The sequence below is a fragment of the Perca fluviatilis genome, chromosome 4 (genome assembly GCF_010015445.1).
Source record: "Perca fluviatilis chromosome 4, GENO_Pfluv_1.0, whole genome shotgun sequence".
Classification (NCBI taxonomy): domain Eukaryota; kingdom Metazoa; phylum Chordata; class Actinopteri; order Perciformes; family Percidae; genus Perca; species Perca fluviatilis.
The window spans coordinates 8427799-8442077 of record NC_053115.1 but is presented as its reverse complement, the minus strand read 5'-3'; the positions used below and the strand labels follow the sequence as shown (position 1 = coordinate 8442077).

General features: G+C 43.8%; 1 protein-coding gene across 3 annotated transcripts; it reads left to right on the top strand.

The window, feature by feature from the left end:
- The first annotated feature begins 7 nt into the window (after positions 1–7).
- On the top strand, positions 8–14057 carry LOC120558184 (tubulin monoglycylase TTLL3-like). 3 transcript variants are annotated; one of them, XM_039799123.1, is made up of 14 exons: positions 3678–3950; positions 4827–4976; positions 5903–5989; positions 6142–6245; positions 6610–6781; positions 6890–6945; positions 7094–7222; positions 7318–7432; positions 10607–10895; positions 10991–11139; positions 11216–11459; positions 12770–13029; positions 13159–13334; positions 13428–14057. In XM_039799123.1, exons 2-14 carry the CDS (start codon positions 4877–4879, stop codon positions 13926–13928), a joined length of 2382 nt encoding a protein of 793 aa, XP_039655057.1. In that variant the 5' UTR covers positions 3678–3950; positions 4827–4876; the 3' UTR covers positions 13929–14057. The 3 variants fall into 3 exon arrangements, with proteins under 3 accessions (XP_039655056.1, XP_039655054.1, XP_039655057.1); XM_039799122.1 differs by lacking the exon at positions 3678–3950 and adding an exon at positions 8–903 and having other exon boundaries at positions 6610–6945; XM_039799120.1 differs by having other exon boundaries at positions 3677–3950; positions 6610–6945.
- Positions 14058–14279: the final 222 nt, after the last annotated feature.

Here is a 14279-nt window from a genome sequence, read left to right as displayed (position 1 = left end):
CCGAGTAGCGGCCCCTTTCTGGGTGCCCTTTCTGGGTGCCTTTTGAGCCCTTTCGGGTGTTCCCTTTTGGGTCCCTTTTTGGGTCCCTTTTGGGCTCCCTTCGGGCTCTTTTACCCGAGTGCTTTACGTGGCATCGGGATGCCATGAAGCCTTCTCCATCTACCCTTGCACTTTCTGTTGCAATGGGAAAGATTCATTATGCCTCTAGCTGGAGAGGGGTTCCCTTGTGCTCGCTGAGTGTAAGGGAGGAAAAGAAAAAGAAAAAAAGAAAAAAGACTATCTCTGAGAAGTGGCTTCGAATACCTCTGTTAAACAGAGGCCAAAAAGTGCTCTTCTCTCTTAGTTTGCCCAGACACTCTTTTCGCTGCGTTTTGGGGAAGATTTATTTGCCCTCTTTGACACAGAAGAGGAGATTACCTGCACTCTTATGAGTGTGGGAGAAGCAGAGGAAAAGAGAAGCAGCTTTAAATACCTCTGTTAGAGCGGAGGCTTTATCTTTAATTTTAGTTTTAGTTTTATGTTGTAGAGGACCACTTGCTTTTAATTTCTGCTTTTGTCACAAAATAATAAAAATCACCGACTTTGGACTAGGAGAGCCAACTTTTGCCAGTTCCTTATTTTTCTCTGGGATCGTCTTGCCCGTTGTCAAGCGGGGAGGGTTTCCCCCCTTACGGGGGTTAGTGACTCCTCTTTAACCGCCCGTGGCCAGTTGCGGCCCGGCGGGGATCGACTTGGACACGCAGACCTCCTGTTATCTCCTAGTGGGAGTGCATTTCCCTATCCGCGCGGCCTGGTCAGAGCGTCTGAGCATCCCCCTCTCTCAGTTGGGCGACCAAGGAGGGCAAGGCGGGCGTCCTTGAGAAGGAAGGGACCTCCGATGACCCTGGGAGGACGGCTGAGACCGTAAGTATTAAAGAAAAATCATTGGTTTTAAAGATCCCCTCGGGCAGTGCTTGTCATATACAGGGGGATAGGAGCCCGTGTTTTTTGGGGACGTCTGGTGTAGTGTGTATCTGACCTCTTGTCTCGCCTTTGGGTTCCCTGATCCGGGCGAGGGCCTCTCCTTAGACGGAGAGCGTGTGTGTCTCTATAAACTAAATTAATCAGGGAAGCGTCAAAATCAACTCCTTTTTAGTATAGGTCAAAACATCCGCCCCGCTGACGGGCAACTGGCATTCGTTAGGGGTGGTACGGTTCATGAAAAAACACCCGAACCGCTCGCAAAATTACGAATCCCACTATGGCCACGCCAAGACCCGCCCTACAAAGCAGCTTGATTGGTTAGGGTTAGGCATTTCACCTCGAGTGGTTAAGGTTAGGGTTAGGGGATTGGTCAGGGGATAGGACCTGTACGTGTAAGCATGGACGCCTGGCCAATAGTAGTGTGTGAATGCTATTGAAGGGCGGGTCTTGGCGTGGCCATAGTGGGATTCGTAATATCGCTGACCGGAGCTGGAGGATGCGCCAGCGTCGTTTATAGTCTGGTGTGTGGGAACATTTTGGATTTCACGTTACCTATGATGAAATAAAACAATATAGAACTGCCACTGTGTGCACGTTTTGTGCAACATGCATTCAATATGCTAATTTTAGCTATATGCTGAAGTATATTCTGGAGTGATAAAGAAAAAATAAGAACCGTACTGAACCGAAAACCGTGACCCTAAAACCGTGATACGAACCGAACCGTGGGTTTTGTGAACCGTACCACCCCTAGCGTTCGTCCGTACGGCAAAAGAGGGCACAGTAGGGCCGGGGGTTTGCTGAGGGGAAGGCAATAAAAAGGGGTTGGCTCGGCCACAGCGAGCGACGCGACGCCTCAGCGAACTGCCACACCGGTCGACACTAGATGCCACAAAGAAAAGGGTGGAGGACAGAGGACAGCAAAAGAGGAAAAGGAACACCACAGAGGAGTCCCAGCCCACAGGTCGCAAGTGTCGGTTTTTCAGAATGGAACTGAAGCAGGGCCCAAACAGTCCTCATATTCACACTGGATTCCCTGGAGTAGCAGGGAAGTACATTTACTGCCCTGCTAAAGTCTTTTCTATTTACAAAGACCAGGGCATGGAGAAGGAGATGACCTGGAAAGAGTTCCAGGAGTCTGCCTTTTATAAGTCAGAAAAACTGAGGTGGGAGGTCAAAAAGGGAAAATTACGTGTATATACTGTATATTTTGCCCATTTCATATTTATTTTACATATTTTGTTTTGTGTATGTGTGACCTTGCACTATGGGGCTTGGTGTGTTTAAACGGTCATTGTTGTATTTAATAAACAAGACATTAACCAATATTTACATGTCTCATTAATAAGTGCATAACATTAAGAGAACAGTAAAATGTGTATGTTTCAATGCAAAGGTTTTAAGAAATTGTAATGTTACACATACTAAGAAAACTGTAATATAAGGGAAGTCAAGTATTTGATACAACAGTGTCATATATTTTTAGTATATATAGTATTTTAGTATTTAGTAATATATATATATTTTGTTTAAGGTATTTATTTGACTAAAGATTAAAAACATACTAATAAATACCTATTTATCTTTAATAATGCATCACAGACATTGCCCCAACTGGGATTCGAACCTGCGTCCAGATAATAATTATTAAATATGCAGGAAAAAAACGCAGCTTGTTCAGCACCTGGGACAGCGTTAATAATACTGCAACTTCATTGGCTGTCACTGGCTTCCACCTAAGCGTCGGGTCTTATAGAGACAAAGTCAGACAACTGTAAGTCTTCCAACAGACACCAGATAATTTAACTAGGTAGCCTATTATCTGCATTATGCCAAATGTCATTAAAAGAGCATTATGTAAAAGCTTTAAAAAAAACTATGAAGCATTGAGCAATTTAAAAATCTAAGCAGCTTTGCGGATTTGAGACTCAGCTTCCGGACGTGCTCCATGCAGCAACTATGGCTGGGGATTGGGGAGATAGAGAGAGGTAGTATTAAATACTACTACGCTCTATCAACGCCCATCAACGACCTTGTTTCACTGAGGGTGCATATTTGTTTTTTTCTTGTCATTCCCATGTAGGACATACTCTTTGTTCATTCTCATGTCGGACACACTCTCTCTATCTCGTAGTCACTGCATACACTGAGTTCAGATTTTAAATTGCTTTAGTTTTCAAATTATTGGCTTTGATTTGGCTGAGGATGCCCATTGGAATTGTGGGTAACGCCTGTTACGTGCCATGTAAAATGAATGTATGTGAATTCTCATGACTCATCCATAAAATGGTAACTTTAATCAGGTATATGGTCATGGTGAGTTGGGCTCTAAGCTAAATCACATTTCCTCTAGCCACGGCTGCCACTGTAGTACTTTCTCAGTTATTTTGTCTGCTGAAAATACGAGCCCATTAGATGGTGTTGTCGTTTTGTTATTTTTTAATGTGGGTTCTACTCGCTTAGAATCGAACCCTTATCTAGAGCGCCATGAGGAGAAATAGGCTGCATTACCATGTTCGGCCACAACGAGGTGTCAATGGGCAGGTGGCGCTCTTTCCCAATGACTCACATACTACTGCTGGAGCCTCATCGTTTACACTTTTTTACATCTGTATATTTATACAGTGCTCTCCTCGGTGGGAGGGACTAAGACGCGAGGAAGGGAGGCAAGTGGAGGACTCGAGGAGGCAATTTAAGGTTAGGATAGCCGATTGGTCAGGAGATAGGACCTGAACAAATCAGGTTACGTTACCTTGCGTAAGCATAGACGCCTAGCCAATAGTAGCTACTGAAGGGCGGGTCTTGGCGTGGCCATAGTGGGAAATAAATTTCGCATCCGGTGGTGTCGTGTGCTTCTGGAGCTATCCAGCGGTTGCCGTGGTAACAATAAACAGGTCGAGAGCCATGGTCGAGAGTCGGGCGCGCACCGTGCACCGCAGATAGTCCTATGTCTACGGAGTTATTAATACACCAGTGGACTTCAGCAGGTAAGAGGAACAAACACTGAACCATGAGGTCGAAGCTTTGCTTACAATGGTAAAGGCTTTGGTAGCTAGCTAGTTTGCCAATACGTTTTAAAAAGATTGTGGCAATGACAAGGTTGTAAGTGTGATGTTATTAACGTTACGTTAGTTAAACACAAAAAGGACTTGTAATCTGTGGTGGCTTTATGGACCTTTTTCACAGCAGACATTTTGACCTGTCATAGTAGGAAAAGCACAGCTGAAATTGATAACCTTAACGATGGCTCAATTGCATCAAGTGTCCCAGTAAGCTATTTCAGTTTGTCGGCATGCACAATACCAGCACCTCTCCTAAGTGGAATGCAGCCATCATTAATGGTTTTGAATAAAACCTGTGCTTTTCCTACTATGACATGTCAACATGTCTGCCGTGAAAAAGGTCTATTGCAAGTATTAACGTTAGTTATTATTAGAATAAAAATATATACATGGGAACACATACTTTTGTGTGTGCTGCAGGCAACCTATAGTCTGATGTGAGTGATTTCTGTGTAAAATAGATTACAGTAGGATTTTAATTTGCTGTTGGTGTTGTTGTTGGGATTTGTATCTGGTTTCGTGCCCCTGTTCAAAAGGATGAATGAAATCCGACTAGTATCACGCCCTACCTGGAGTGTTAGGTACAAACCTGACAGGTGTAGCCAAGCTGTCTCCTACATAGCAATTTGACCCACTTTATAGTCCAGTGCACTTGGAGAGAGTCTGATTTACAAGACCAGTAGCCAAAGATGCACTTGCAGTTGTTTAAAGAGTGTACACATCATTTGTGTAACATTTGAACACGCCTTTACACTGTATGATTGTTTCCCCATAAATGCTGTGTGTCTGTGTCCTCTGCAGCCGTCTGACCAAACCATGAAGCAGAGCCAAAGAAAGGGTTCCTATGAAGAATGAGAGCTGATGTTAATATGGAGGCCACCAGGTCCAAACAGTCTGTCCAGCTGGGACACCAGACTACTGACAGACGCTGCACACCATGCCCAGACAGTGGTGAGGGACAGACAGCAACAAATGAAAACACTGCTCCCATCTGAACATGGACCCAAGGACCAGACAAATAATACTGGAGATGTATTTTCTTCAAATATTAATCAAAGGGTGGGCCCATCACCATAATTCATAACCGAGGATGGTAACCATCTACTTCTCCCAAATTGATTCACAAGTCTTGTAGCAGTAACACAGGCCTATATTCTGATTGTAACTTTGTCATTTTATGACTTCACATTGTCAAAAAAAATTACAGAGGTTGCAAAACTTGCTGCTGAGGGACCCATTTTTAAACTGAAACTTAACTTCTGTATGATTTCACACCTCCAAAAGGACTACATTCATAGAGTGGGCTTATAGATCATGAATGCTAAATTAATCATGAGGTCGCATTAAGGACAGGTGACCAAATGTTTGAACTCAGAGGCCACTTATTAAAGTTTCATGGCTTTGCTATTTTTGGCTCCACGCTGAATATGTCAAGCCTTAATCTTTAGTTACACTGTCTTTGGCTTTTCCATCACAATGGTACAGGTACCGTGTATGCTTATTACATCTATGTGCTGTCCACTTATATTGGGTTTATGTTTTATGCATTTAGGCATATAAATGCATATAAAATATAATAATCTTATTCATCAGCAAATGTGTGGACATTTTGTTTTGTAATAGATAAATTACAGTTGCAAATAATGCTATGTTGCAAGAAACTGTATACAGGTGTTTGTGTATATTCTCCTGTCTCCTCCTTCATGGCACTCGACTGCTACATGTTGGCATGTTATGCCATTGAAGCAGGCTTTTCCATTTATGTTATGACAACCTTACAACATGGCCTTCTGGCTCACTTTGCAAATGTATTTACATGAGCCATTGTGCCAAAATATTATATACTGTGTACTGTAATAATCCTACTGTTACTGCAGGGGAAACGGGAGACTTATTCAAGGATCAGAAGGTCACAGCTGTGGTCCAGCGATGCAACCAAGATGAAGGCAAAAGCCCGCAAACAAGTAGGTTTACCCTGCAGGTTGACAACAAACACAATGAATGAGTTAACTTGGTATAGTACTCCTCATACTGCATGAACAGTGTCATCTCTGACTAGCTTTATAGACAAATAACAGTATAATTTGCTCAACAGAGGTTTTGATTTGTGTGTCAGGTACACCTGCTGAGGGCAAAGTTCGCCGCAGTTTTGTCAGCTTACCTGCTCTTAACCCAGAGAGAGTGAGGACAGCCAAAGCTCTTGCGGACAAAGCTGTCAAGGTGAGTTAACATTACTGGATGTACAGTATAGTCTATATCCACATATTCCGCCGGATTTCATTCTTTTTGGCCGGATGTCTGTTTCCTTACTCTTTCTTTGTCTTGGAATTTTAAACTCTGGTGGATTTATGAGGACTATGGTTAACTGCTCCTTAGAGCTCTGCAGGTTATATCCAGACAGCTAGCTAGACAATCTGTCCAATCTGAGTTTTCTGTTGCATGATTAAAACAACTTTTGAACGTACACATGTTCCACCAAAATATTTTGCAGAGTCAGCGAAGCGAGACTACTGGATATATAGAAAACATTTATGTGGTCACATACATTATCCATTATTTAGATGTCTGCTTTCATTCCTCCCAGATGCATAAGGTATTCTATATCCAGGGCCCTTACCCTGTCATCAGGGCAGCATTGAGGTCTAGAGGCTGGGTGGAGCAGCGTGTGCACCCCCCAAACCACCATGCTCACCAGCGCCACAGCGATGAGGGCAGAGCCAGCTCTAATGATGCTGGTGACAGCGATGACGATGACGGTGATCTAGATGAAAGTGTGACTGTTTCACAAATGCTATTCCTAATATTACTGGGTGTGGATTTCTATCTATATCCCATCATTAATTTACATTGCTCCTTTTTCTCAGACAACTCAGCCAGTGTCGAGAAAGAGCAGGATCCAGATGGACTATATGATCTCATGGTAAAAATAACTTCTAAGGTTGTAGGCTAACATATGGTGATCTGCAACATGCAAGGGAAAGTTTGCTGCTTACCTTGTTAAAACATTGAGGTTTGTCAACGCAAAATGCAACAGATACAGCTCTCATCCTTTCCCCCTACTCATACAGTCTCGCCTGGTGCGGAATGAAATGGTTTATTTCTATTGGACAAACCGTAGAGACGCCATCAACAATAACAGCTTGCAAAAAGAACAGATCACCAATCATTTTGCAAAAGCAGGCAGCTTCACCACCAAGGTACATTTATATGATATTATTTCTTACAGCAAACAAAATAAAATTCAATGGTCTCCTCTCACGCCCACCATCAATATTTGTCTTTTGTTTGTCAGGTGGGGTTGTGTGTGAACCTGAGGAACCTGCATTGGTTTGACTCAGCTGACCCAGACACCTTCTTCCCTCGCTGTTACAGACTAGGAGCAGAGGATGAGAAGCACGCTTTCATTGGTCAGATCTGACTTCACGGCCCTTCAAACTAACTTACACGTATCACTTTTTAAAGGTCCCATGACATGGTGCTTTGTGGATGCTTTTATATAGGCCTTAGTGGTCCCCTAATACTGTGTCTGAAGTCTCTTTTATATAGACCTTAGTGGTCCCCTAATACTGTATCTGAAGTCTCTTTTATATAGACCTTAGTGGTCCCCTAATACTGTATCTGAAGTCTATTTTATATAGGCCTTAGTGGTCCCCTAATACTGTATCTGGAGTCTCTTTTATTTAGGCCTTAGTGGTCCCCTAATACTGTATCTGAAGTCTCTTTTATATAGGCCTTAGTGGTCCCCTAATACTGTATCTGAAGTCTCTTTTATATAGACCTTAGTGGTCCCCTAATACTGTATCTGAAGTCTCTTTTATATAGACCTTAGTGGTCCCCTAATACTGTATCTGAAATCTCTTTTATATAGGCCTTAGTGGTCCCCTAATACTGTATCTGTCTCTTTTATATAGACCTTAGTAGTCCCCTAATACTGTATCTGAAGTCTCTTTAATATAGACCTTAGTAGTCCCCTAATACTGTATCTGTCTCTTTGATATAGACCTTAGTAGTCCCCTAATACTGTATCTGAAGTCTCTTTTATATAGACCTTAGTGGTCCCCTAATACTGTATCTGAAGTCTCTTTTATATAGACCTTAGTGGTCCCCTAATACTGTATCTGAAGTCTCTTTTATATAGACCTTAGTGGTCCCCTAATACTGTATCTGAAGTCTCTTTTCTGAAATTCAGCCTTGGTGCAGAATTACAGCCACTAGAGACAGTCCCACAATGAGCTTTCCTTAAAGTGGTTACACACCAACCAGACGTCTGACCCTTGGCAGAAAAGCCAGTGGAAATGATCAGTCGCGTCCCCGAGGTCCAAAAAACTGCCTCGGGACACACTGAGGCAACACCAACTTGAGAAACGTAATACGTCTTCATAGCAGCAGGCGGCGCTACTCTGTATTGTTGCCCAAGAAATGAAAACCGGCAGCTGATTGGACGAACGCGTCACATGGGTTTGTTTTCTCCGGAAATTCAAAGCCAGACGGTCTAGTGATGGGACAACCGACTCTTTTACGTGAGTCGGTTCAACCGGACGGTCGTTGGTTGGCCTACCGAGTTAAAAGATTCGGTCACCGGTTCGCGTGCCCTTGGCGGCGGCAGGAGGGGCGTGGGGGGTGATCGCGTTCCCCCACCAGGAACCAAGACACCGCGGAAGACTCGAGCGGTTGCGGTTACATTCGGTCTCGACATATTATTTACACGCTCATACTGACCGACACTAGACTCACGCACTGGCCACGGTTACATTCGGTACCCTGGTGGGCGGTCTCCTCATGACAGTCTAACTACCAAACAACTTCTAACATTTAACTTAACATAACTACCAACATAACATTACGTGTATTTGTATGTGATATAATACTTTCCCCTTGGTAATGTAGCCTATGAATTTCCATGAACACAATTCTAAAATGCACGAGACATAAAGGCTTCTGCTATCGGTAACTCAAACTTGCGGAGAACCTAGACACCCGTGATTACATAGACTCATGCATTAGGCACGGTTACGGTCTCTTTCAGTAGCCTGGTGCACGGTCTCCTGGTGACAGCCTACCTATCACGTAACAAACATTTAACTTAACATAACTACTAAGATAACATGACGTGTATTTGTATGTGATATCCATCGATAATGTAGTCTATGAATTTGTATGTACACAATCATCTAAGATGCACGAGAAATAAAGGCTTCTGGGATCGGTTGATAACTCGAACTTGCCGAGAAACTAGACACCCGTTTGAATATAGACTCATGCAGTACCCTCGGTTACGGTCTTTACGGTCTCGTTCAGTAGCCTGGTGACAGCCTAGCCTACCTACCACGTAGCAACATTCACTTCTCTAACATTTAACTTAACATAACTACCAAGATAACATGACGTGTATTTGTATGTGATGTACTTCCCCATCGATAATGTGTGAATTGCCATGAACACAATCCTCTAAGATGCACCAGAAAAAAGGCTTGGTTAATAACTCAAACTTGCCGAGAACCAAGACACCGCTTGATTACATTAGATTTGTGCGGGCCGGTTACATTCGGTCTCGTTCAGTAGCCTGGTGCACGGTCTAGGTAGCTCATTTCCTGATTGATTCTACCACCACCACTCCAGTGGAGGTGCTAATGAGCTAGATTACTACACACACAGTAGCAGAAGAATACCAGCTACACACAACGAATGCACGAATGAAGTAAAAGAAAAAAACAGGAGTGAGTCGGTTCATTGAGGTATGGCACTCGAGTCTCCCGGTTCAGTGACACGAGTCAGGTTAATTAACCGGCTCTTCGGTCAGTTCGTCAACACTAAGACTGTCATGGCGGCCGTTCAGAATACGATCTCATATTGTACTAAAATAGTCCACTGAAATATGTTTCTGAAAACATTTTAAGCGAGAAATAGGCTGTGCAGTTGCTGATCTGTCTTCATTTCCGCTCGACAAAGGTCAGTTTAAAAGATTTTCGTCAGATTTTGAGAGACTCTAGTCACCTCATTCAGCTCCCCATTTCCGGGTGAGTCCCGACTGCCCTGCCGGCGACTGAACATGTCAGGTCGGCCAAAATGAAAACGGGACACACCGAACAGATTCGAGTCGCTGACCTCGCCAGACTGTCCAACGGCCGATTATCGGCCCTGTGTGTCCCGGGCTTTAGGATGTGCCATTTCTGTGTCTGTAGCTATTGAGGAGGAGATAGGGGGGGGGCAAGGTGGAGGGTGGGGGTGTGGCCTTGACCAACTGCCACTTTGCTCGTTTGAAAGCCATGATGTCTCTCTCTCATGGGTGGGCCAAATTCTCTGGGCGGGCAAAGCAGAGAAAGGGGAGGTCGGCCCATCTGAGCTTTCATTTTCTCAAAGGCAGAGCAGGATACCCAGGGCTCGGTTTACACCTATCACCATTTCTAGCCACTGGGGGACCATAGGCAGGCTGGGGGAACTCATATTAATGTTAAAAAAAAACTCCTAAAGTGAAATTGTCATGCCTTTAATATATTTCCAGCATCCTGATCCTTCTACTGTACTTTCACTCATAGAGAACGCTTAGAATAATTGCCTCTCTGTCTCTGTCTTTTGTGTAGAGGACTACAAGAGGACAGCCTGCACCAGTTTTTTGAAGTACATTGTGGAGAGGGAGCAGGGTGTTCAGGGAGAGGGAAGGAGCCACAACATTCGGGCTGAGAGGAAACTAACAAAGCGGCAATCTAGACCAGTGGTCCTTTCCAAAATGATTAACAGCGCACTCAAAGTGTGCCACCAGTTTCTCGAGAGTCTGCAGCATAACGACATAGACATAAACTTGGAGACACCACAAACACTTACAAAGGAGGAGTGGGCAGAGTTTATCAACAGTTACTACCTTGTTGTTCAGTGAGTACTGTGTGTGCATATGTGAGATAAAAGGAAACCAAAGTGCTCTTCAGTGTCTCACTACAGTCCCTCCCTCTCTCTGTTTCCTCGCTCAGTGGAGGAGCAGAGATCGAGAACAGTGATCATTTTGTGACCTGCTGCAAAGCCATGCTACAGAGGCTGTTGGAGGTCAGTCCACAGCTGCACATAGACGGCATACACAACATCTGGATCATCAAACCTGGAGCTAAGTCCAGGGGCAGAGGTGAGAGGTCAGACACTATCCAAGAGTTCCAAATATCTGACAAAGTCCTGGCTGACCTGCCACACCTGCCTTCTAGGTATCAAATGCACCAGGCGTCTGGATCAGATCCTCAGGCTGGTGGACAGTGATCCAACCATAATCAAAGAAAGCAAGTGGGTGGTGCAGAAGTACCTGGAGCGCCCCTTGCTGATCTATGGCACCAAATTTGACGTGCGCCAGTGGTTCCTGGTCACCGACTGGAACCCCCTGACTGTGTGGTTCTATAAAAAGTGCTATTTGCGCTTCTCTACGCAGCCTTACTCGCTAGATACGCTGGATAGGTAAGACAGTGATATATATTTTTTTAAGTTGCTTTTTTGGGGGCATTTAGGCCTTTATGCATCAAAGGGCAGCAGGTCGGAGTCGAACCCGCGGCCACTGCGTCGAGGAGTAAACCTCTATTTTTGGGCACGCGCTCTACCAGGTAAAGAAGAAGCAGATGTGAAACCAGATGAACATTAAATTTAAAAGGGAATTTCGAGAAAGATACAGAGTAAGGGAAAGGCAACACAGGTTATGGTTATGCTTGTCATTTTTGGCGGGAGATCTGATTTTGTGTGGCATGAAAATAGATGTTATCCTGTGGGTATATTAGCAACTTTCAAATCAACTCCAAAATTGCAAACTGGCTTTAAAATACCTTCCCACTTACTGTGTAGTATATACAAGAGGGCTTCTTCTACCTCCACCAAAGTTGCACAAATTATAAGCAACAAATGAGAAATCGTCAAGTAAACACTGTAAAAAAAGAACTTCTATAAACACTTTTCTTACCCAACCCTTCTCTACTTTCTTGCCGTTCATTTCTCTAACCTGGTAGAATTATAGCAATCAGGCATGTCTGATCACTTCCATGACTAATTTTAAAATTCATAATCCGATTTTAGTTTTTTTTATACCTGTTACTAAATATGTCTTGGTCTGATCACATGGTAAATATTACCTTAGTCAAAGATAGTTTGAAGGCAAACTGGAGAGTACAAGTAGTGAGGGCCTTGTGTCATTTCTCTAATCATCATGTCTCATTATACTTCTCTCCATTCCTTATCACCAATTTTCATTAAAGGTCCCATGACATGGTGCTCTTTGGATGCTTTTATATAGGCCTTAGTGGTCCCCTAATACTGTATCTGAAGTCTCTTTTATATAGACCTTAGTGGTCCCCTAATACTGTATCTGAAGTCTCTTTTATATAGACCTTAGTGGTCCCCTAATACTGTATCTGAAGTCTCTTTTATATAGACCTTAGTGGTCCCCTAATACTGTATCTGAAGTCTCTTTCCCGAAATTCAGCCTTGGTGCAGAATTACAGCCACTAGAGCCAGTCTCACAATGAGCTTTCCTTAGGATGTGCCATTTCTGTGTCTGTAGCTATTGAGGAGGAAAGGGGGCAAGGTGCAGGGTGGGGGTGTGGCAGAGCAGGATACCCAGGGCTCGGTTTACACCTATAACCATTTCTAGCCACTGGGGGACCATAGGCAGGCTGGGGGAACGCATATTAATGTTAAAAAAACTCATAAAGTGAAATTTTCATGCCATGGGACCTTTAATTTCTCTTTCCAATCTTGGCCTCTTTACCCCATCTTTGCAGCTCTGTCCACCTGTGCAATAACTCCATCCAGAAGCACCTGAGACCCTCCCAACAGCGTCATCGTGGTATCCCAGCAGACAATATGTGGTCGGATGACCAATTCAGGACCTTTCTGTCCAGCCAGGGCCAGGAAGCTCAGTGGCAGACAGTGGTAGTCCCCGGGATGAAGAGGGCTGTGATCCACGCATTACAGACAACACAGGATCTGATGGAGTCACGCAAAAACACATTTGAGCTCTACGGTGCTGACTTTATGTTCGGTAGGATGAGATCACTGTAACATGGCATTCAATTCAAATTTAGATTACCTTTTAATGTTTTTATGTATTTTTTACTATGAAAACAGACAGAATGATCACCACTTGGTTATTTGGGTTTCTTTTTCTTAGGTCATGACCTGCGTCCATGGCTGTTAGAACTCAATGCCAGTCCCACTATGGCTCCTTCCACGCCTGTGACAGCCCGCCTCTGTACTGCTGTGCAGGAAGACACATTACGAGTCGTCCTGGACTGGCGAGCGGACCGCACTGCAAACACTGGAGACTTTCAGCTCATATATAGACAGGTAAGAAAGAGTGATAGTTATATAGTGTACATTCAAATGGCTAAAATTTTGAGATTGATATACATTACTTAAGATGTCACTTTTGGTCTCTAGGCAGCAGTTGACGTGCCACAGTATGTAGGAGTCAACCTACTTGTTGAGGGCTTCAAGGTCAAGTGCCCCTGCCCACTTCCTCCACTGAGGTCCTCCAACCGTTCAGCACCGAAACGCCGCCGTCCTGTCAAAGAGAAGGAACCTGCAGGAGAAAAAGTAAAGCCTCTGCCTAAGATGTTGTTGAAAAGTGCAGAGGCTCCGCTCAAAAACATCAGCAGTGGGGTTCTGCCACCTCCTCCTCTTCCTTCTGAGCCGCCTGGGCCCTTCCCTATTGAAACCTTCACAATTCAACTGCCAATGACTGTGAAGTCCATCCACCTGCCTATTAGTGACCAGTCTCACTCTGTACTTTTGTGGAAGAGGAGACCAGAAGTATCAAAAGTCTGCTCAGAGAAAGACCAACCCTGTACCACAGAGAAGCACCAAGGCCCTTCTTTGTCTTTGGAGATTAATGTTTCAAAACAGTCCAGGCAAGCAACCACCAGCACCTTGAGTGCCTAAAAGACTTTCAAAAGAAGGTTTGTTAAACCATCCACATACCACATCCATCATCCTTCAGTTTGAACTTTCTTTTTGCGTTTTTTTATAATCATAATAATAATAATCATAATAAAGTCAGACTTTAATAGATTGCTATGTCTTGTTTTCACTCACTACTTTAGTTTCAATAATGTGACTGACACAGGAGGGCCCCTGTTTTTTTAATTTTGGATATTCCACAGAACAGGTTGTCAAGAATTTGTACAGGGATTATTTCTTTCGTAGAACGTATTTTCATTACATGTTCACAGCGCAGTGTGTGGATTATCCAGAGTAACAGGGAAACCGTTTCAAGAATTCCTTAAAGGCTAT

Excerpts from the sequence above, each read along its gene's own strand:
- LOC120558184 (XM_039799122.1), top strand. The coding sequence starts at position 4,877 with ATGAGAGCTGATGTTAATATGGAGGCCACCAGGTCCAAACAGTCTGTC. Across the intron at positions 6,246-6,609 it reads TTGCGGACAAAGCTGTCAAG|ATGCATAAGGTATTCTATAT; the intron begins GTGAGTTAACAT and ends CATTCCTCCCAG. Across the intron at positions 11,140-11,215 it reads AGCTAAGTCCAGGGGCAGAG|GTATCAAATGCACCAGGCGT; the intron begins GTGAGAGGTCAG and ends CCTGCCTTCTAG.